The sequence below is a fragment of the Kryptolebias marmoratus genome, linkage group LG24 (assembly GCF_001649575.2).
Source record: "Kryptolebias marmoratus isolate JLee-2015 linkage group LG24, ASM164957v2, whole genome shotgun sequence".
NCBI classification, from domain to species: domain Eukaryota; kingdom Metazoa; phylum Chordata; class Actinopteri; order Cyprinodontiformes; family Rivulidae; genus Kryptolebias; species Kryptolebias marmoratus.
Genome location: NC_051453.1, coordinates 19,309,912 through 19,332,975, shown reverse-complemented (window position 1 = coordinate 19,332,975; position 23,064 = coordinate 19,309,912). Strand labels below are relative to the sequence as shown.

The 23,064-nt window shown below is 38.8% G+C and overlaps 1 protein-coding gene across 1 annotated transcript in view; it reads right to left on the bottom strand.

The window, feature by feature from the left end:
• The window catches only part of tprg1 (tumor protein p63 regulated 1), a 32,857-nt gene extending 30,751 nt beyond the window's left edge, over positions 1–2,106 (bottom strand). Inside the window, exons 1-2 of the mRNA XM_017423390.3 lie at positions 1,949–2,106; positions 1,508–1,746 (exon numbers count right to left, since the gene is read on the bottom strand). Of these exons, the coding sequence (XP_017278879.1) occupies positions 1,508–1,726 (219 nt within the window). The 5' untranslated portion in view covers positions 1,727–1,746; positions 1,949–2,106. The remainder of the gene's footprint in view (positions 1–1,507; positions 1,747–1,948) is intronic.
• Positions 2,107–23,064: the final 20,958 nt, after the last annotated feature.

Here is a 23,064-nt window from a genome sequence, read left to right as displayed (position 1 = left end):
GTGAAACATCTTAAATTAGGCCTCAGAAATATAAATTCAGTGTTTAATCAACACATTTATCAGTCAAAACAGCTTCTTTTAAAATCTAATACTCCAGATAAAATGTACTAAAATCAGTTTATTATAGAATTTTTACAAAGTGGTCTTGGTGAAATTAGGATTTTCCAGGAATCAATCAGGTAACCAAAGGCTTTTCAAAACACAGATGAGCTAGTATTGTTAAAAAATACATATAAACGCTCAGAGAAACTGTGTAACACTTGTCATTGTTCATCTTCAAAGAGATTTTCTGGACATTTTGTGGAAAGTTTATAAAAAATAATAAATTATCTGATGTAGGTAGCTCTTTGACTGAACTCAGTTTGGAGAAATAGTTTATTCTGACTGGACTGATGAGCTAATGGCTACTCCAAACAAGGTCCATATCAAAGCAGGTTGCTGTAGCACGTCTGGTGCAGCCTGGGGTCACTTCTGGTAGGTAAATCCTAAAATCCCTGGAGTAGTTTTAAGACGGTAGTGATCCACTTTGGGTGGGACCACTCAACCAAGCAGTTATAAACTTGTCAATAAAATTTGAGAAGGCGAAACAACTAACTCGTCAGTCCTGTGAAACCTAAACTCCATTTCTCCAAACAAGCTATCTATAACAGGTAAGATATGCATTCTGCATACCATTTTGACAAAACTCTACTTCAAAATGGCCAGAATATCACTTTAAAACTATTTTCAACATCAGGGAGAAATATATTTTTTTAGAAAATAAATGTAATAAACGCACAAGTAACTACAAGGGCCAGGGATTTAATCTGACAGCATACATGATGCATGTGAGACTAAAACTAAAATTATTGTCTGTAAGCAAATTAGTTGAGCCCTCTCCTCCCCCAGATTAAATAATGGCTCATTAGGTTTGTATGGGGCAAAACTTTGCCAAGTATCAGCCACAATTAAACCAGAAACGGCTCTTATCTGTCCCATTTTCAATAAGCCTGTCTGTATAGCTCAGTGGTTCCCAAAGTTGCGGTTGGCACCCAAATGTGGGTCAAGAAACATCCAATGGGGGTCCTTAGATAATCTCCAGCTATTTAACAATAATTGTAAATGACATATTTTCACCATAACTGTTAAAAGGAATAAAATAAGTGGTCATAAATGAGTGTATAGTAGTTGATACATCTGCTTGTGTTGTCATTATGACTTTGTTTAATAGGATTATTAGTAAATATTGTAGATTTAAACCAGCAACAGATGGGGTCACACCCTTGGTCACTATTATTTTTTGGGGATCTGAAGCTAAAAAGTTTGGGAACCACTGGTGAAGCTCAATAATTTATGAAAACTATTACAGCAAAAACAAACAAACCCTCGCCAGAACTTTAGATGTACAATAATAGACCACAAGAAAACTTCTAAAGAGGTAAAACATTCATGTTTCTTTATGCTTCTGGTTACAGAACCCGGATTAATACTCCAGTAGCAGAAAATGATGGTGAGGCTTAGATATTACCCTCAGCACGAAGAACTTTCTGATTTTAAACTGCTCCAGGCAGGAATCCACGGAGGGGACGCCTCGGTAGGAGCGGGCCGCTGCGCCGTCCTCCTGCCGCTCCTCGGTGCCCTCAGCCCGGCCAGCAGCTTTCTGACAGTCCGCCGCTCCGCTGGAAGAAGAGTCGAGCTGAATCTGCTGCTCCTCGGCTGGGGCGCCTTCGTCCTCGTATACCATCATTGTGAAGCTTCAAAACGACTCTGAGGGAAAAGAAACACGACATCGTAAAATTATTTTAGTCTTTCTTTTTTCTTTTTCTTTTTTTACTTTTAGAAGACTGCGGTTCTGTCAACGCATGTTGTTCCCCACACTTTTAACAAACAACTTAATGTTCGCTTAAACACTTTTCTGTGTCAAAACTTAAAGAGGAGTTTACTCGGGAAAGAAATAATTGAGATTTACCAGTAGCTGTGGTGAATGTTGGAAGCTGCACAAAGTAAAAAGAACAGCAGGTGTATTACTTCCTTGTTCCTGGTTTTATTTGAGGGCGGCGGAAGGTTGCAGCATCTCAGCAAACAGGGCAGTTTTACTCCTTAAAAGAGCTGGTAGTAGTCTAATAAAAAGCTCCACTGGGAAAAAAAAAACTATTATACTATGATGAGAGATAAAGTTGGTTTTGTATTAGTTTAAACTGCAGGGGCGGATATACTATTGTTGGGGCCCAAGGGCAAAAAGGTTACCACCCCTCCAACACTTTAAAACCAACAAATTGCTGTGTTCTTTTTTTCTCCTCAATAATTTAACTAAGTGCATTTTTCTTTTGAGCAAAGAGTAACTACAATTGCAATGGCTGGCTAAACAAATGTGTGGACATAAAGCCATGGGTGCAGCCATATTTGCATACCCGTTTATAAGAGTTCCTTTTTCGAAATGTAAACATCTGGGAGGGGAAAGTTTTTACATGAATCACATGTTAATTTACTATTACTATGTACACTGCACTATTATCGTAATGCATTAAAAAAGGGGTTCTGTTCATTTTTTATGTGATATTTAGGAAGACCATTTGAAATTTATACTATTGTTTGATTTATTCTAGCCAATTTTCTACCACTGTTACAAACTGCTTCTATGTTAGAAAATAAAACTAGGGCAAGATAAGTGCTGTAAGAATATGATCTACACTACACTACTTCAGACATACTGAAAAACTAAATTTGTAGCTACTTTTGCTCCTCCTACAAGTATCTGTATGTATCAAGTATCAAGTATGTTTTCCTAAGTACAGATTTTTGGAAACTCTGCTCTTGTTGGATCAGTGAAGACAGAAGGATGAAAAGCTTTTGAAAAATTATGACATACAGGGCCTATGAAAAGTATTCACCCCTTTGGAAGTTTTATGCTTTTATTGGTGGCATAAATTATTCATGGTCATGTCTTTTTAAAAAACAAAAAAACAAAAACAAAAACAAAACAACAACAAAAAACTTTAATGTCAAAGTGAAATTAAATTTCTATGGATCAATACAATCTTTCCATCCATCCTCTGTGGTGTCTGTCTCCAGCAGTCACTGTGTGAGAAGTGGGGGACACCCTGGACAGGTCTCCAGTTCATCACAGGGACACATAAAGCCAAACAACCATTCATGCTCGCACTCAGACCTAGGGATAATAGCTACCAGTGAATCTAACATTCATGTTTTGATGTTTTGGGTCTGTGGGAGGAAACCAGACTATCTGTAGAAAAGACAGGCATGTACAGGCAGAACATGCAAGCTCTATAGAAAAAGGAGGCAACAGCTCTAACAACTGAGCCACTGTGGTGTCCAGAGTAATATCAATTAAATAGAAATATGTAATGGAAATATTTTCCCCCTTTAAAATCATTGTCCTTATTTAACTCAAAGAAAAGATTGTTGAAAAGTACAAGTCAGAGTATGGACACAAATTTTTTTTCAAGGCCCTAAACATCCACGGGAGTTCTGTTAAAGAAAACTCATATTGAATTTTAGTTTTCTAAACAGCATGTAGAAGACTCTATGGTCAAGTGCTTCTCGGCAGCTGGCCTTAGTCAACATTCCTTCTACATGTGAAGCTCATGTGTTTTTTCTGTACGGGTGCTTCATAGCATTCTCATAAATAAGGTTCATGAACTGAATGAATCACAAGCACTGCAATAAAGTTAAGACTTAACATTAAAGGATTTTTGGTAAAATCTGTTTTCTGTAAATCTGTGAACTTAGGAACTCATTGCCCTGTGATATATGACACTACTCAGGGAAGATAAGAATAATCCCTGCTGTTGTATCTATGCCAAGTTATCAACAGCACATATCTTGAGATGTTTACTGTTGCCAAGCTGTGAGTGTTTCAGCTGGCGCTGCTGTACCATACGTCTCTTCATGTTTCTGACTCACCCTCTTCACACAGCTTTTCAGGGCTCTCCGAAGACATACATGTTTATTGAAGCTGGAACAGAACATAAATTAATCATTGGTTAAATAATACATGTTATAATTGCGGTAGATGTTTTAGGTAAAACATTGCTGTATGTAGTACATTTTAATGGTGTGCAGAATAGTACAGCATGTGTTTTTTCTCTGTAGCTAAGTGCAGTTAATGTTCACCTGGAACATAATATTATGTTGCTTGTTTTTAAAGCCAGCTCTGATGGTTTCTTGTGTGTTTGCTGTGGTACAATCACATCAAGAATCAATTACAGGATCAATACTTGCAGAATTTATAATAAAGACAAATCCAAGCTAAATTTCTTCTCATAATTTTTTACTGGTTCTTTCATGGGGGTGCACAGTGGTGTTGGAGTTTGTCACCTTGCAGGTTCTAATACTTCAGTTTCCTTCCACAACATAAAATCATGAATATTAGGCTATTGAGAGATCCTAATACCCGTAGGTGTGAGTGGTTGTTAGTCTTGTCTGTCCCTGTGACCCACCCCTGATACTTGCCTATTGGCTGCTGGGATGGGCACCAGCCGCCCTGTGACCCTAAAAAGAATGACACTAACGAACTGTAATCTGAAAACAAAGCATGCACATTGAGCATTTGCACTCACTAGTCCTATGTTAATATTGAAGTCATAGATCTTTTAATGTATGGATCTTTGTAAAAGTTATGAAAAAAAAAGATTTACCTGTTGTACAACCACAGTTTGAGAAACAGATTAATTCTGACAAGTCCGTTAACCGAACAGCTAGTCCAAATGTGGCCAAGACCAAAGTGGACTGCTGCAGTCTTAAAACAACTCCAATCTCTAAAATTTCATTGTGGTTCATGTGAACAGTATTGTATAAACCATTACATTGCTGAGAAATTTGCATTACATGGCTATTTACACAGTCTGGTCATTAGCTCAAATAGAAGAAGCAGCTAGCTGTAAAATTTTCGGTGCAGTTAGGGGTCACTTCTATCGATCCCTTTTCCAGTGCTTATCTTTGGTCAGGTCGTAATGGCAACAGGTCTAGGAGGGAAACCCAGACATCCCTGTCCCCAGTAATATTCCTCAGCTCCTCCTAGGGGATCCCAAGGTGTACCCAGGCCAGAGAGGATACAAAATCCCTCCAGGAAATTCTGGGCCTGCCCCGGGGTCTCCTCCTAGTGGGGATGTGCCCGGAAAACCTGCATAGAGAGGGTGGTGATCAGTTGTCAGCTCTGTCCCTCTCTCTACTCAAGTGTCCAAGATATGGGATCGCAGGCCTAAGGTAGCTAGTAACAGGTGCACCACCCTGTGCTTAAACATGATATTTGTTATGGACGGCCCATGCCTAGCACAAAAGTTCAATATTCGAACAGTGCTTGGATTCAAATCCACATGGGCCTTGGAGTCCCTGTGGTCACTTCCTGCAGGAAAATCATATTTCTGCCAAAATGATTCTGTAATTTCCAATTGTGTTAACCTTTTTAAAATTGTGTTCAAATGAATCACTGAGAACCTTTGGAGATTGTTGTTTTAAGACAGCAACAATCACTTTCTGTCTGGACCTCAAACTAGCAGTTAGCTTATCAATCAACTCTATTTCTCCAAACTGAGGTCATTTAAAGAGCTATCTACAACATGTAAGATATTCATTGTTCATAACCTTTTCACATAACCCCTATTAAACAGCTAATGGTGTAAGTTTTTCACTTATGTGCAATTTAACCCGTGCAGAGGGAACTGATGCATCAAGTTAAAAAGAGCTCAGTGTAAAAGAAGGATGGTGAGCAGTACTTTGACACATTTTGATCAAATCAATAATCGCAAAATGTGGTTTACTACTGGTAAACAAGCTGTTTTGAAATCAATATGACTTCATGTAGTTTAAAAATGTATGATGGTTGTTGGATGTGTCATTGTGTTATCGAGTGAACTTAAGAGAGGTTGATGTACAGGCTAAAAGAAAAAAATAATTTTACAGGTGAATCACTGCAAAATGTTTTGCCAGTAATAACAATTTTGTATGTTTACAGAGCAGATAATGGTTTGCATTTCTTTTTACTTAGCTTTGCCAGTAAAGTGCATGCAAGGACTTTTTCACAGAGTCTCGAGCTGACACTGATGAGGTGTAGGAGAGCTGCACATACCGACCTCGAGCTGACCATGGTGTTTATCGCCTTGGGGCTCCACTTCTAGATGACTGCAGAGAGATGTTTCACTTGACCTTGTTGGGTAAAACCAGCAGACTGAGATCTGACCTGTCAGATTCGGTTCACAAGGACGTCTCAGGTCAGTGATACAGAGTTTTAGAAGAGTCTGTTTGGTGCCTGGAAAGCCTGAAACCGATATTACACACATTAATCAGCGTGATAGCTGGCTGTCATTTATCAAAGGCTTTGAGGCCCTGACCTTCTCTGTTGAGATCAAAGACAAAGTTTAGTCCGGTTCACAGCCTTAGATTTGAGGTTTAAACATGACACGTAAAACTATAGTTTAGTCAAATTTTCAAATATACATAATTTAAAACCAACAAGTAGGAAAATGTATTTTTTTTTTGTTTGCTAACAATCAGGGATAAAAGAAAGTTCACCCTCTTTCAGTTCTAGTTTTTTTTTGTATTAGGACATAAATATTTACTAATTATCAGAGTGTAAAGTTTTTAAAATTTAACCTCAAGTTAACAAATAATGCAACTGTCACCGCTGTTTCATTATTTAAAACAAAAATTAATCTAAAATGAAAAAGCTTGAGTAACTGATCATCATCAGTGTGATCACCTCTGTAGAAGCAGGAGTTTTGTCAGTTTGCTGCTCTGGAGCAAACAGGTGTGTGTTAGCACGACGCCAAGAAGGAAAGACATCAGCAATGACCTTAGAGAAGCAGCTATTGGTGCTCATCAGCCTAGGAAGGATCATTTCCAAACAATTTGGAGCCTATTATTCTACAGTGAGAAAAATAATCAACAAGACAGCTACCAGTCTTCTCAAGAGTAAATGTCTTGTCAGATTCATCCCAAGGTGAGAATATGCAATGCTTGAGAAAAAAAAAACATACATACATACATACATACATACATACATACATACATACATACATACATACATACATACATACATACATACATACATACATACATACCAAGAGCTCCATCTCAAACTCTATAGGTTTCAGTTGGCAGCAATTTAAAAAAGACCAAATAAGTATGGCTTGTTTGGAAGGGTTTCCAGGAAAAACCTCTTCTCTCTAAAAAAACATGGCAGCATCACTTTGGTTTGCAAAGTTTCATCTGATTGAATCACAATCAGTTGAATCAACAGATTTTTACCCATATAATGCATATCACTATGAAGAAAATCAAACAAAGCACTTCAACACAAACATCTCATACCAGTTGTCAAGCACAGTGGTGGAGGGGTGATGATTTTGGCTTGTTTTGGAGCCACAGGACCTGGGCTCCTTGAACTCCTCTTTTCACTTTTACAAGATGGAGCTGCTGTCTCTACATTTTCACATTCTATATTATTGAATTTCCTCAAAGAAATGCATTTTTGTTCAATCAAAATCCATGGTTTGTTCTTCAGCTCCATACTTTTGTCCAAATATGGTCACTTCTGGGTCCAAAAAGTACTAACATGGTGGTGTCTGAATACCAAACTTGAAGCTTCAAGCCAGTTCTCAACCCAACAGTTGTTGTCATCATTTATTAATGTTTGCCTTGCATATCACAGTGGTTGTCAAACTTTTATTTTGTTAGAGTTCATTTGGAATGTTGGGCCGAGCATGTTAAGGCCACTGAAGTTGACCAACCAGAGCAATCTGGGCTTTAAAACACTGTAGCACAGGAGTGCAATGCAAATGTGGTTGGAGACTGAGTAGGTCAGCCACACAATTAGTGTGACTGGCGTAGAGCAGCATAAACTGACAAAACTGGTGCCAGGAAAATGACACAGAACGACTTCAATTTCAAACAGCCTCCCTTTTCTCCTTCATAGGCAGAAAAATAGATCCTTCTAATGAAAATAATTAAGTATAACACCAAAACATGAGCTCTGCGCTGTTTATAGTTTGAATAGGTTCATAAAATACAACAGTAATTATACCCTAATAAAACCGCTTTTAGCAAGAGCAGCACAGAAATGAAGGAAAGCAGAAGAAGTCAAAAATTTGAACCGTAAATAATTCAACTTGTGGGCACAGAATGTGATGATGAAGATTTTATCCTTGTCTCATTTAGTTATTATTATTTAAATTTTTGGATGGTATTTTTATTTCTTGTAATTTTATTTTGATATAATTTACTTTATTTGATGTGATCAGCTTTAAGATTGTGAGTAATTTTAGACTGTGAGTGTAAAACACTGTCTAAACACACAAACAATGAGAACAACATGTGAAGTGAAGACAGTGGAGGAATTAAAAGGCACTAAGTGTTGGTTTTGTTGAAAAATTAAGGCCTAGCATTTCTCCAAAAAACGCCAGTTGCCCACTGCCCTTTATCCCAGATTTTAAACAAAAATGATCTTATAATGACAAAGAAAGGAGTTACAGCCATTTTCTTTTAACCTTGTAAATGATGTCATATGCAATCTAGTACTACCACACCAAATTTAGCTCAATATCTGTAAACTTGACTAATTTATAGCCATTTTTATGTTGACTAAGCTGATTAGCTGTAGCGGCCTTCTTGAATTTGTCTGATTCCAAATATTATTAGGTTGTTGATGTAAACTCAATGATTATTTTCTGTGAGTTTCACTAAAGCCTGTCCAGTGGCACATGAGACACTTTGCAGACAGACAGAGTTGACTCTAACAGCTAATGCAATAAATTTAAGCAAAGGTGTGATTGTTTCATGATATTAAATTATGTTAGGTGGTTCGTAAGATATGTGACTAGCATAGTTGACTCTAATTGTTAATGGTAAATATTTAAAAGCCGAGCACAGTCAAGGATACAGTATGTGTTAGGGTTGATGCTCAGCTACTACCATACCAGCTTTTAGCTCAATATATGTTGAAAGGACTGAGTTAAAGCCATTTTTTGTGTTTGCTAATTGGGTTTATTCTATAAGATGATCAGTTGTAGATGTTGACCTAATGATTACTTTCGGAGAGTTCAATATAAAATCCATCTGGTGGTTCATGAGATATTTTGCTAACGCTACAGACAAACGAACACAGGCAAAAGCATAATTTTATTTTGGGGTATTAAATAGTCTCAGATGCTGAAAACCAAACTGCAGATAAGTTAGGACAGGAAATCTAAAGGCAAAAATAGACTTTATTACTACATATATAATCATCATAATCTGTACCTTTTTTCCCCTCGTGCTTTAGATAGGAGCTACACCTCAGCTGAGACTGATTTATTACTGATCTTTAATGTCTAAAAGCACATACACTAACCTTGGATTGAGTTTTGTCCACATACAGAGAGGACTCCTCCACTAAGTGGCAGTGTTGTTTCAGTGATGATAAAAAGCGAGCGACTCCACAGAGAACAGCCTCATGTCTTACATGACTGATTACAATATGTTTAGCATGTATTAAATCTCACAAACCAACTTCTCTTTATCGACAGTTTGTCATCAGATGAGTTACAGTCGATAAAAAGCCTCATCTTTACTCCTCTGTAACTGTTTTCCTATTTTTTGTTGCCAGTCTGATTCTGTCTCATCTCCCTCACATCACCTCTGACTGGAAAACAGACAAGGCCTCCTGGCACGTGTCGTTACCAATCTAAACTTTTTTTTTTTTTTCAGTGACATGCCGTGTCAGCCCGGACTGCAGAAAGCAACAATCCCATATCACAAAATTCATCAGGAAGTGTGATGTTTGACTCATCTGAGCAGCACTTTGCCTTCAGCCCAGAGAAGTGATTTGCCTTGATACGTGGGACCAAAGTCAAGAGGATGAAAGGCAGATGGAAGGTTTGATGAATTTAAGGTGGCAGGTAACACATTTACTCTTTAACTTGCCACCTTTGAGCAAGGTAGAATATTTTCAGTTTTGTTTTATGTAAAACCACATCAGACTTTTGGAAAAAACTTCCTCTTTACCTTTGTTTCTACCAGCAGACATGAGACACCTGCACACTTTAGATATTGCATCATGAAACGTTTCAGTTTGTGTAAGGACTAGACATGGTTGTGGAAACCTGACCTTTGTCTCTGGAACTGGAAGTATAAAGGGAACGGCCTCTGAGCACTGCAGCTGCTGCACAGATTTCCCCTGTGGTGACAAACAGCTTTAGGTTCCCTCAGTGCCTCAGGTGTCACCGGCCAATGCATGAATCCCACTGGGAGAAAAATACCTGGAAAATCATGCAAACTGCCAACAGGTACTTAATGCATCAGGACCACATAAGCAAAATCTTTATTTTTCTGTGTGCATGTCTGTACGTTTGTGCTGTAGGGAAAATGTGAGGGATTTTAGGGTGTATTCACACCAGGAAAGTCCTATGGTCCGCTTGTTTGGTCCGGACCAAAAGTAGACTTTATTTTTTTCATTTGGTGCGGTTTGCATTCACGTTGTGCTTTTTTGTAAGCGGACTATAATTTATAAACAAAACCACGTGGGTGATGGGCATTGCTCCCATTGGACAGAAAGACGGGGGCAGCGGTTGGAGCACAGACCCGGAAATAAAGATGGAAGTCCTGCGTGCGGTATTTGTTATGTGCACATTCGTTCTCTTGGTACAATTACAGTACCATTTTGAAATTCAAGAGCAGCTCATTCAACGTCGGTTTAATGACGTTTTACTTCTAACTTTGGAACGGTGCCGGCAAATGTGTGCCCGTGGCCCGTGAAGTCCAAAGAGGGGCATGCTTTACGTAGTTAGTTCGGTTCAAGTCCGGTCTGTATTCACACCAGAAGCGAACCGCACCAGAGTTCGTTTGCAAGCGGACCGAGACCACCTCAAAAAGCGGGTCTCGGTCCGGTTGTTTGATCCGCATGACTGTATTCACACCTGCACAAAAAGTCCGGACCAATGCTGGAAACGAACTCTGCTTCGATTAGAGCGGACCAAATGTGTCAGGTCTGAATACGACCTTAATGAAAGTCTCTCAAAGCAGTCGTTGGGGGTACATCTACAGCTGATTGTCTATTGGAGTAAACCCAGTTCAAGATGGCCTCTACAGCTAATCAGTGTTTTGGAAAAATAGGATTCTCTGATAAGATTTACTGATAGGCCCTTTGAGGTGTCATCTTTAGGTGTAGTGTATATCTATTTGCAGTTTGATGTAGGTTATATTGTTCTTTAAGTGATGCGTCTCTCCAGTTCTGATGAGACTGGTGGCCATGTTCTTTGTGCCAATAAGCTTTGAAAGGCATCCTTACAGTCTTCAGGTGAGACAGATTCTGCCACTTAGATCTGTCTCATACAGGGGATGTTTAGCTTGACATATTTTTGTAATACATGGATAAAAAGTCAACGAGTTGGGTCTTTGTGTGTCGCTTATGTCTTTGCCACAACAATTTGGTGGCAGTGGTGGGATTCCTTGTGTTTTTCTTGCACCTGAGCTGAGGTAAAAGTCTGTGGCCATAGCAGACAAAAGCTTCCCCTCCAAAAAACAAACAAACAAAAAAGGGGGTTGAGAGGGCCTCAGCAGACAGGGGAGAAAATGTCTGTGACAATCAACATTCTCCAAAATAAAAATGGCTCTAACTCAGCCAATTTTACAGATAATGAACTAAAATTTGGTGAGGTAGTAGCTGAGTCATTTATAACCCATTCTCTAAGATCTCACAATGTCCTATGAGATTGTGCATAACATAATTTACCATTTGACCAAAATGCCTGTAACTCTGTCTCTTCATAGCATAAGATGAGTTTATATTAATGCAGTCCTTCAAGTCAGCCTTTAATTTTAAGAATTTTAATTTCATTTCTTTTTCTTGGGTTTGCCTGGAGTAAATTAGCTATTCATGACTTCATGCAGACTACACTCCACCTCTAGTTAGCAGGAGTTCACAGATTTGTCATGCGAAGCCCACAGGAACACAGCATTTTCTGCTCAGTCGCAAAATGCCTTTCTGCTCCACTGGTGTTCTTGTGCTTGTTTGTTAGGGCAGTTCCTGGTTATGCGTGGTTTATTGAGTCATTTCACTACGTCTCTGCTTTCATTAACAGCAAATGATCCTGGCAGAGGCCTTTGTCATATACTCTTTGCATACCTCACACTCTAGTTTCAGCCACTTCAAGCTCTGTTAGTTGACAAACTTTTGTGTGCAATTGCAGAGCATTAAACCAGGCAGGTGCATATGAGGATGCTGCCTCCGGTGCGCTTCCATCACATCATCGCCCACTGTGTCACTTCTAACAAAGGAGACGGCGGAAAACACTTCCTTTTCAAATCACATCTTTGGGAACAAAAAGGCAATATGAGAGAGAAACTGAGAAAACGAGGAGGGATTACAACAAGGTAGCCACGCTCGGCTCCGGGACCGGGAGATGATGATACAGAAGCCCACTTTAGAACAGAGAGCCCCCCAAAAAATCTCTCACAAGTCCCCCTGTTTATCAAAGCCATTTCAGGAGGCAAAGCCGCCCCCTTCCCCAGTCATTTCATGCCCTCACGCATCTTCACATCTCAGCAGGGAGGTGAAGTTTGAAACCAGATAAATAGCTTACCCCGTTTACCAGCAGGCTGAGCACCTTGATTTTCCTCCGAATATTTGTTCAATGTAGCTCTGTGTCGTTTCATCCAGAATTTTTTGCATTTGCTTGTTTGCAAAAAGGAGCGCGCAATGGCTACTAAAAATAGCTTCATTGACCCACTTTTTCAATAGAACTCAGTGCCATTGTTGAAAAGGATATAGCACACATCACACAGAAACCTTTAAAGAAACACCCAGTCATCCTCTTTCATATCAACTCCAGGTTAGAATGACATCACCTTTTCTTTAAACGCTCAGCGGGGCCAGTTTCTGCTTTCACTGCGACTGCTGTGAAGGCCTTGAATCAATGTGGTTTCACTAGTTTCATAGATCTGTTTCAGCTGCCTTGGAAGTAATTTGTTAATAAAAGCAGTTACTACCAAGCTACAACTGATGTAAGAAATAATAGAAATGTTCATAATAAAAGTGAACAAGGGGAGGTCTGACAGCTCTTACACCTAGAGCAATTCTCTCTCAGAAAAAAATTCTTTGTTTCAAAAAGGAGTCATATATGTTAACATATTTCTGCTTAGAAAAAATAAATAAGTTATCCAAACTGCTGTGACCAGGAAGGATATTTTGATATCCCTCTACCCAGACACTCTGCAGCTCCTCCTGAGGGATCCTAAGGGGTTCTCAGGCCAGAAAAGATATACAACCCCAATTCAGGCAAAGTTGAGATGTTGTGAAAATGTAAATAAAATCAGAACGCAATGATTTGCAAATCTAATAAACTCAAATTTTATTTACAACGGAACATATTAAACATATCAGTCTGCATAAAGTTGCAGGATCGCATCCCGACATGGGCTTTTCTGGGTGGAGTTTCCATGTTCTCCCTGTGCTCCTGTGGGTTTACTCCGGGTACTCTGGTTTCCTCCCACAGACTAAAAACATGCATGTTAGGTTAATTGGTAACTGTAAAATTGTCCCTAGGTGTGAGTGAATACAGAGTATGAATGGTTATTTGTCTCGTTTGTCTCTATGTGTCCCTGCAATGTACTTGTGACCTGTCCAGGGCGTCCCCCGCCTCTCGCACAGTGACTGCTGGAGATAGACACCAGCTCCCTGCGACCTGGACTTTTTCCAAAACTTTTCTGATGTGTTGCATAAACTTTTAGTGTGATTTCATGAAAAAGCAAAGTTGGGCATTAACTGCATACTTTTCAGATTTTGTTTTTCCTTGAATGGGTGCTTTTTAAATTTACATAAAAATAGACATCAGGAAGGATCACTGGATACAAGGAAATTATTAAAAACAATCTAATCTTACCCACAGAAAAGGTTGACATTAGCCTTAGGATGTAATAAATATCATTTTTAGGAGTAATAGAACATTTATTTTGACCCTCTACAGAACCAGAAGGTAAAGAAAATAATGAGCTTATTTTAACAATAAATGAATTAGTTTAGTATTCTATCGTATTTTTTTATTTGATACTCTAGTTTAACTGCAGTATACACTGTATGGAACTGTAACTATTTTTCATCATGCATGTTTGTTTAAAACAGGAGATTATTTATTTTAACCAATTCATTGCCGATTTCGGTCAAGAGATCACATCTTATTCTTTGAGGCTTTACCATCTTCTTTGAATCAGTTGTGATGAACATGTTTTGAACCCAACAGGTGTGCTGATAGTTTCAAATATTTCAGAAAAAAAAAGGTTATGAGCCTCTGATCTGCAGGGAAGTATAAGTCCAGGCTTTGTGGCTGAATAAAACTCCAATAAAGAGAAGGGCAACGGCTGGCTTGTATCCAAACTAGTTTGCTGACTGTTTTTTATTTTTCCACTTGATTCACTGAGAAGGCTCTTAAATGTTTTCTGGAGGAGTCATAAATCAAATGCAACAAAAGGAAGATTACAAAATACTCAAAAAGAAATCAAGGTGGAAGAAAGACAAAACACAAGGTGAAAAAAAATCCACTTTTTCCACTTTATTATGGCAGATTTTTGCTCTCTCCCAACAAGCTGTACGTACATGCTGTTTTCAAAGATCTGCCGAAACCACATTACTCCGAACACATGAATGGCTCTGAAATAAAAAAAGATGTTCTAAACTAAACAATCTCTCTAAAGTGAGCTGCGAGTCATGTAACGGTGAGCGATGATGAGTGTAAAATCCTGGACAACTCCCCTGACACCTTCTTGTTGATCTGAATCCAGACGGCGTGCTCTGAAGTGCTGCACTTTCATGAGGGGGGGGTGGGGGGGAGACACCAGCTCCTATGGCAACAGAAAATCAGTTAAATGAAGACAAACAGGAGGCCTCTGAACCTCCACCTACGCACGCAGCAAAAAACACAACCTCTTTTTACAAATCCATCAACGTGGTAACTTTTTAGACTCGCTGAATGCTAATGGCTCGTAGCATGCGCCGCTTAAATAGGTCACGACTGGGAATAATTGTATTAACTGCTGTAAATAGAAATAAACAGGGGAAAGTGGAGAGCATTAATGGCTTGTCGGGATCTATTCAGAGGCTTTCTCAGAAAATCGGGGAGAAGTCTTCAGGGAGGCACTTAGTGTCAGAATTTGGCTTTTTGTTAAAACTGCCGTCTGCCTAAGAAAGCCAATTATGAACAATGAGACGAGAAAGTAAAAAGTCCTTAAAGCTCCGAGTTTAAACCTGATAACGTGTTTTAGAAAATGAGCTTTGGTGATGTTCATTTATTCTGAAAAAAACAGACTTTATGACTGTGGAGCTCCGATTAAACTATGTTTTTTAACCTTACATCTATCAGAGTTATTCAAAGTGAGATAATTGCACGGCTTGTATTGAGAGTCCGATCCTCTCTTTCTTTTCTCTGTTTCTGTGGATCTCTGGTTCACTTTGAAGATTTTCAGGACTTGTGCTGAGCCGTAAAGCCAAGAACAAACTTCTCTAAGCAGCCTACAAATATGTGAAGCGAAAGGCTGTTTGCTCAGAAAACATCAGAAGTTTGCTAAAATCTTCAATCAGGCCAAAGAGAAAAACTGGTTGGTCAGATGTACACACACACTAAGGCTCCATTCACACTAGTCCAGTTTGTATATTTGTTTTTCTTTTCTAAAAATGAGATTCTTCAGCGATGTTTGCAACTCCTGTCCACACATTAAGGGAGATTTTGGAGAATTTTTTTTTTTGACATTTTCCAAATAATTTCTAAAGTGGAAAATCTGAAAAATAAAAAATTGGTATCTTTGTGTAAAGTAAAGATACAGAGCTTTTAGAAACCATTTTGTGCATTCCCATTATAACTCTGTGTCCTAGCAACCAAAACAACAATGGAGTTATTTTTAAAGGTTTTCTACTTCAGTTTTGCTTAAACCCAATCCTATCGTCATTAAACTTTGATGCTTGCTAAAATAGTTAATAACTAAAAAAGAAAAAATGTAAAATGGTATCAAAAACTGTAGCTTTTTTAGAAAAATATTGAACCAACTAAGAATGTACTTTCTCTGTATTTTGATGTTGTTAATGTGGATGTTCTTGCCATGGCACAGCGTGGATATTGCAGCATTTTTGTTGAAATGCGTGGACAGAAAAAGATGTCTAAATGGGATGAAATATCTATTTAATAAAATGGCCAAAGTAATGAAACAGCACCCTAGAAAACCTTCACAAAATGAAGATTTTTTATAGACTTGTTTCATCTTGTTTTGTGCAGACAGAAGATACAGAGTGTTTCAGAAACAATGATGTAGCAGCCTATTTCATCTATGCCAATTGGTACTTTGTGCTCTAGAAATCAAACCAACAGTGAAGCCATTTTACTAGTTTTTCATCATCTGTATCATTTTATCTTGTTCCTTTCACAAATAAAGCTTGTGTGCTGAAATGATTAAGAACCAGGAGGAAATTGTTTGCAGTATAAAAACAGTTACAATTGTTTTAGAAAATCTTTAACCGAAGTTGGTTTACCATCATCTATTTGTCAGTCTAGACCTGGAAGTCCCACAGTATTTTTGCCCTGTCTTTCTCCAGCACCCTTGGTGGAATCTCCCACTCTGACTGTGAGACCTCCAGTCAATACTCGGTACAGATGTTCCTATACACTATTCCAGTCACTTGGTTCCATGTACGCTTTGAATGCCTTCATTCCCTTACATCCTGCTGGACTCTCTCGGGAGCATCTTTGTAAAATAAGCTAGAGATTGTACATATTTAGATCTTTGAGCTGAATATGGAAATTGAAGCAGAAACAGAACCAACCTTTGCTACAAGCCGATTCTAGTACAAGTTTTAAGTCCCACCCCCTCCACATAATCAAACAGAATATTGTCCTTGGTAAAATAAAAATGTACACCTCAGATATATTTTTTTCAGATGTTGACTCTTGTTGAGTCACATAGTACATTACTATTCTATGTTCAAGTATTCATTTTTTAAAATCACCCCAAGAGGTTAGAAAACACCCCTACAGGGGGAACCTGTCCTATTTCAGCTTCAGCTTCCACATTACGTCGCTGTGTCTAGTTATTAATATATGTTACTGTTAGCCAAGCTTAAAATGTTCTTTCTCTGTACTTACGTAGACATTTTCTTCACCTAGTGATGCAGCATGGGTATTTCAATGCTTTTTTTAGATTCATAAAAAAGAAAATACAAATGGAGAAAAAAATGTCTGGAGTAGTGTAGACTGGGCCCAATGTCAGCAGATCCACTGACACTATCAGGTCCACACACAAACTTCTTTTATCAGTTGTTTCTTGCTTCCAACTAATCCTTTGCCCGAGCTCGAGACATTTACTCGACAGTATTTTTGTTATAGCTGTTGGTCAAGCTGCTCGACTCTCTCAGGCTGACAAGAGCAAGATATTCTTTAAATGTTTAAACAGATGGCTCCCAAGAAGTCTGGAGGTAAAAATAAAAAACATGTGCGTGGGGCTTTAGAGCTCAGAATGTCATCTATTCTTCATCTCTCAACTCCTCCGGGATCCCAGCCGGAAGGCTGATGGTTTTGGGAGCACATGCAGCGTATAATTTTGCCTTTAGTATGACAGCACTCTGTGAGTGAAGATATAGACGCAAATCATTACTCAAAAGGTACATAATGTATTTTTGCAATTTCTACTAAGACAGAAAACTGAGGACATTCTTGTGTTTGTGTTAAAATTAAAATTACAGATGCAATCATGAATCAACCTGGTTGCCAGAGTGATATTTTGTTGATTTTTACAAATTATTTGTTAAATATAATACAAAATATATTAACATTCCTCCAGGATACACTTAAAATGTCCAACTGCAGCAGCATCACTGACAGCACATAACTTTTGGGTGGCAGCATGCTTGTGTGTGTGGTAAAATAGGATTTACTGAAATGTTGAAAAGGTGATGGACCAAATGGGAAGAACTTCGTTTTAAATCCCAGCCTGAGATCATAGTTTCTTCTCTTAGTTTCTCCTTGGATCTGAAATATTTCACAGGATGAGTGCATGAAAGTAAAATGTTACCATGACTATCATTTTTCTCCAATGTTCTAAGTAAAAGAGAAGTCCTTAGCTTGGCAATAATGCAAAACAAAGTTATTTGATTAAATCAAAGATGTCATTGATTCAGCTAGTTTAAAAGAAAACCCTAACTGAATCTAAAACAGATTACTTTGGAAACTGAAAACCATTGTGCATGATGAAGACTCTTATTTCAAGCTAGGATTCACTGGCAAAACATCACACCAAAGTCATTAAATGCCAAAGAGCTGTTTGTTGCTTTTATTCAGACATTAATGTAGTCTAACCCAAAAGTCCTGCTGTATATATTTAATCATCTATCAATAACAGCAGCAATGAAAGGGATAGGGCAGACATTTTAAATGATGGTTCTGTGGGGAAGTTATGAACAGTTAGTAATGTACCTGTTGTGGATAGCTCTTTGAACAACCTCAGCTGAAGAGAGAGTTTAATTGTAACAAGACTGACAAGCTGATGATTAGTCTGAACACAGTTAAAACCAAAGTAGACTGCTGCAGGCTTAAAGCCACGCCAATCTCCAAAATTTTAGATTGTTCATGCAAACATTATTTTACAAACTTTTACATCCACACCAACCTTTGGTCTTACCCGTGTTCGGACTAGCTGTTAGTTTGTCAGTCTGGTTGGACGTAAAGTCTATTTCTCAATCAAAGAGTTAATCTACAACATGTTAGACATCAATTATTCACAAGTTTCCACAGAACCACATTTCAGAATGTCTGAAATAAATAAAACAGGCTGGCCATAATTACCTGAAACATGGCTAATTAAAGACATCCCCCCCACCCTCCCTCTCCACACACACACCTACCCCTCTTCCTCCACACTGCCTGTTTGGAAAAGAGAAAACTCTCCTGTTTTTAAGCAGAGCAGATCTCTATTCGTGTACTGTGTTCATGCCTGGTCGGGTCAGTTTCATTGATTATTGTGGACATGCAGCATTGAGGGAGCTGCTCTCCAAATGCTCCACATATGTTTAGCGTTCAGTTCAGCAACATCTTGCGAAGCTGCTCGTTTACAGAATCTGCACAGGCCCGTGGAGACGTTACTAACAACATTTAACGAACCCGACACTGGTCTTCCTCATATTCTAAAATCATCATCTGGCTGCTAATACTCTGTCTGAGTGAAGAACATTTGACAGAAACAAAACAGATCTCCATGGTTTTCAGATGTAGGCCTTGGGAATATGTGAGATGAAGATTCAGTGTGAAAAGTGAAATGTATAAAACATGAGGAGGCTCAGAGAATGAGGTGAGCACTGAGCGATGCCTCAGAGAACAGACTAAATATATCGTGTATGTCTGATTTATGACCCTGTAACCTTTTAACCTGAACATCTGAACACGCCACAGTACACCGTTTTGTATAACCATTCAAATGTCAGTTTGCACTTTTCTAATCTTTCTTTTTGCAGCTTTATTTTCAAAGAACAAACAAGAGATTAGCTCAAAAACAATGCTTTAACAACAAAGTTTAGAGTTCAGCTTCAGTCTCACCGCAGGACCATTGAATGTATAGCATCAGCTTATTGCGCCATCATTTCCTACACTGACAAATCTTCCCTTTACACGTGCACTGAGGGGTTTAAAAAGCAAAGGAGGCTTTCGCAAAACACAAGATTATAAATTGTGTCTCTTCTTAATAAAAACAAAACATTACATTTGCTGTTGAAATTCAACATCATTACAGTTCAATACATACTGGATTAGATTGACATCTACTCAGAAAAATACATCAGTATTACAGCTGGTGATGCTGCTTCAATGCAGCAACCATTCTGAGTCAATCCATAACCTTGTTCTTAATTATTAATGTTTTCTTCAAATGCAAGCTTGTATTGCTCACAGCTTTACCATAGAAGGGTTCACAATTTAAATTGAATACTTGTGGTTAATCCAGTAATTAAGCTTATATGATCAGCACATGTGGATATGGTGGGAAAATATGAGAGTTGCTGTCTACCAACAGGGGTGCCACTGATTCTGACTGGACACAATGGTTTCCACCCTTGGGAACCTCCTTGACTGGAACTTCAATTCAGTTCACCAAAGCTTATTAATATAGTGCAAAATCCCAATAAAAGTCCTCTCAAGACATGATACAAAAAGTAACATGTCCAAATCAAATCACACGCGATACAATTTAGTTCATGTGTCATAATTCAAAGGTCTTTTTTTAACAGAAGAGCAAAAAAAAAAAAAATCTGACTACAATGACTTTACTCAACAAGCAGTAGGTAAAAGTATTATTTGAAAACTCAAAGTTAAGTGGTTGGTTCTTCTGAGCAACAAGCATCTGTGGAGGGTTTGGACACAAGTTAATAAAGAGCCTGAAAATTATTTAAATTGAATAATAATTCTTCTGAATTTAATTTCTCACTTGCTCTTTTCTTGTTTCTGATTGAAGGGGAAATGTGTCCTTCAGGAGTCTGTGGAAGAGGAACAAGGAGGATGATGAGAAAGGCAGTGAGGAAAACAAGAAGCAAGGTAGAGTATGGAGGAAAGAAGCAAAGGAGAGCTCCTTGGCATCAGAGGAGGTGAACAGTCAACAAGGAGAACGAAGAAGCAGACAGAAGGAAGAGTTTTGTGAGTGTAACCATGAGCATGCTGCAGCTGTTGGAGACTCGGAGGGCACTGCTACCTGGTGACTGGAATCTCGCTGGAAGTGCAGAGGTTGTGCTCTCTGAATGAGGTGGGCGCTGCTCGTGGCGTGATCCCTGCTAGCCTTCTCCAAGATCTTGGCCATCCCTGGTGACCAGGGAGACCACAGGCAGCTCTGAAATGGTCCCAACCTTCACTCAAGGTGGCCTCCACATTTCAGTACCTTCTGACTGCAGTGTGGATTCTGGCAAAGTCCTCTAGGGTGAGATCCACACAAGAGATGAGGTCTGCTGGGTTCTGGTCTGGCGGGTTCATCCTGTAATGTTTGTGCAAAGTGAACCAAGAATGCAGACTCCACTCAAAATGAACAAACTGATTTACAGAAAAGGAAAACAAACAAAACAAACAAACAACAAAAAAAAAAAAAAACAGATGAGGTAGAAAACAAACAAACAAAAAAAGTTACAATGGAACACAAAGTTGAACACATGGAGCAGGACTTGAACATGGCATGAACAAATAACGCACAAAGCAGAAACAAGAAGCAGGGATACAATAATCAAAACAGAGATAATGACAACAACAACAAGGGACAGGTGCAAATAGATGTGGCAGGCTGACAGGAAAACTACTGATCTGAGGGCAGTTAAATATTGACACAGGAAACAAGAATGTCAAGAACACACAGAACCCACAAAGGACACAAAAACCATGAAACCAGACAATCTACAAGAACAAACTGTAAAGAAAAGTGAAGGAACAAACTAAACACAATGATCACGAGCATAAAAAAAAGAAATCCAGAAAAATAACTCAAATCCTGACAATAAGGCAGTAATGGGTCTGAGCCGGCTCATTTGGGAGCTGAAAGAGCTACCTCAGAACTGCTCCTGAAAGCTCCACAGTAGCTCTTCACAAGCAGTACTAAGTGAAGAAGAATGTCAAAGTTGAATATTGAACAATGTATGGTTTGAATCTTGGCTGGGTTCCTCTCAGTGGTGGGCCGTCAGGGCCAGCAAGGCCTTCTCTGCTGGCCTAACATAACCAAGAATCATCATAATTATGATAAACGTTAATTTAATTTTTAATTTACTTTCCCTAGATATCTAAAAGTATTCATATTTTCTTCATGTCATATTATGCCCCTTCCAGTGCTGTTGTTTTTAGGTTAGAGTTTTTATCCAATCAGAATTCAGCTATCTTATGTTGCCAGAGGCTGTATGAAATCTGCCCAGGCCTTCAGAATCGTCAGTGCTGGCGTCTGTGCGCTGTAAGTGAACGGGCAAATACTGTTGATAGACAGTTGCGATAGCCAATCAGATCACGAGTTGTGTCAGTAAGGCCCTCTAGCTGGCCTCACGTTGAATGTGACATTTACGAGTCCTGTGATTGGATACTTAATAGTTTCAGCCGCGGTAGTGCTATGCAGATCAACAGAGTCACACCCGGGACTGTTAACCCACATTGGCCGAAGGAGAGCAACACGTTGGTTTGGTTACTGATATACTGGCAGGGCTGTTTTCAAGATGAACTTTTCAAGAGAAGCTAGATCTCGTTAAGAAGGACGGCCGACCTCTGAGCTAGGTAACCTGTTCCAGAATGGATTTTGTGTTGAAAATGTTGGGGGGGACAGCTGTTTTGGTGAGTGAAAACATTTTATTTATTTTATTCTATTTTATTTAATTTTGACAATAGCATACCAGATATGTTTTAATTGCTGATGCGGGTTTGTTGATTTTTAAAATGCGCCGGATAATAGCCCATTTTGTTCACAACTGAGGTGATGCAATGCCAAGTAGTGCTTAAGTGTGTTTTTAACTATTCTCCAATCCTGGTGTTATAAATGCTGGGATAATGAAAGGTATTTATTGACTAAGTTGGACATCACTGAAGGCCTAAGTGTGAAATGTACCGCCCGTCACTGGTTCCTCCTCTGTGGGTTTCAGGTTCCAACAGAGTCTGATTCAGGCTGTGAGTTACAGGTAAATGTTACTGAAAGCAGGCCTGCAAACTAGATGGCTGACAGGCTGGCAAAGTGGAAAACTGAGCCATGATACAAACAATCACAGTGAGTACAAGATGAGACAAACAACAAACTTAACGAGCAAGATTCCAAAGTTTAGAAGTTTGACTGATACAACAATGTTGATGAAGAGCAGAGTGAGTCAATATGATGACGCTATGATGAGCTGAAGAGGAGAAGCCTATCACGCAACAACAGGGGCAGAAGACCAAACACAGACTGACACACAAACAGAAGGAAAAAGCAAAGCAAAACCAAGCTGCCAGTGGGAATCATGACATACAGTAAAAAATAGTCATAGAATGGGTAAAGTTGCTAAAATGAATAGATGTCTTTATGGGAATGGAAACAGAAAATTTGCATTAAAGTAATCAAAGAATTAGCTTAAAAAAACAGAAG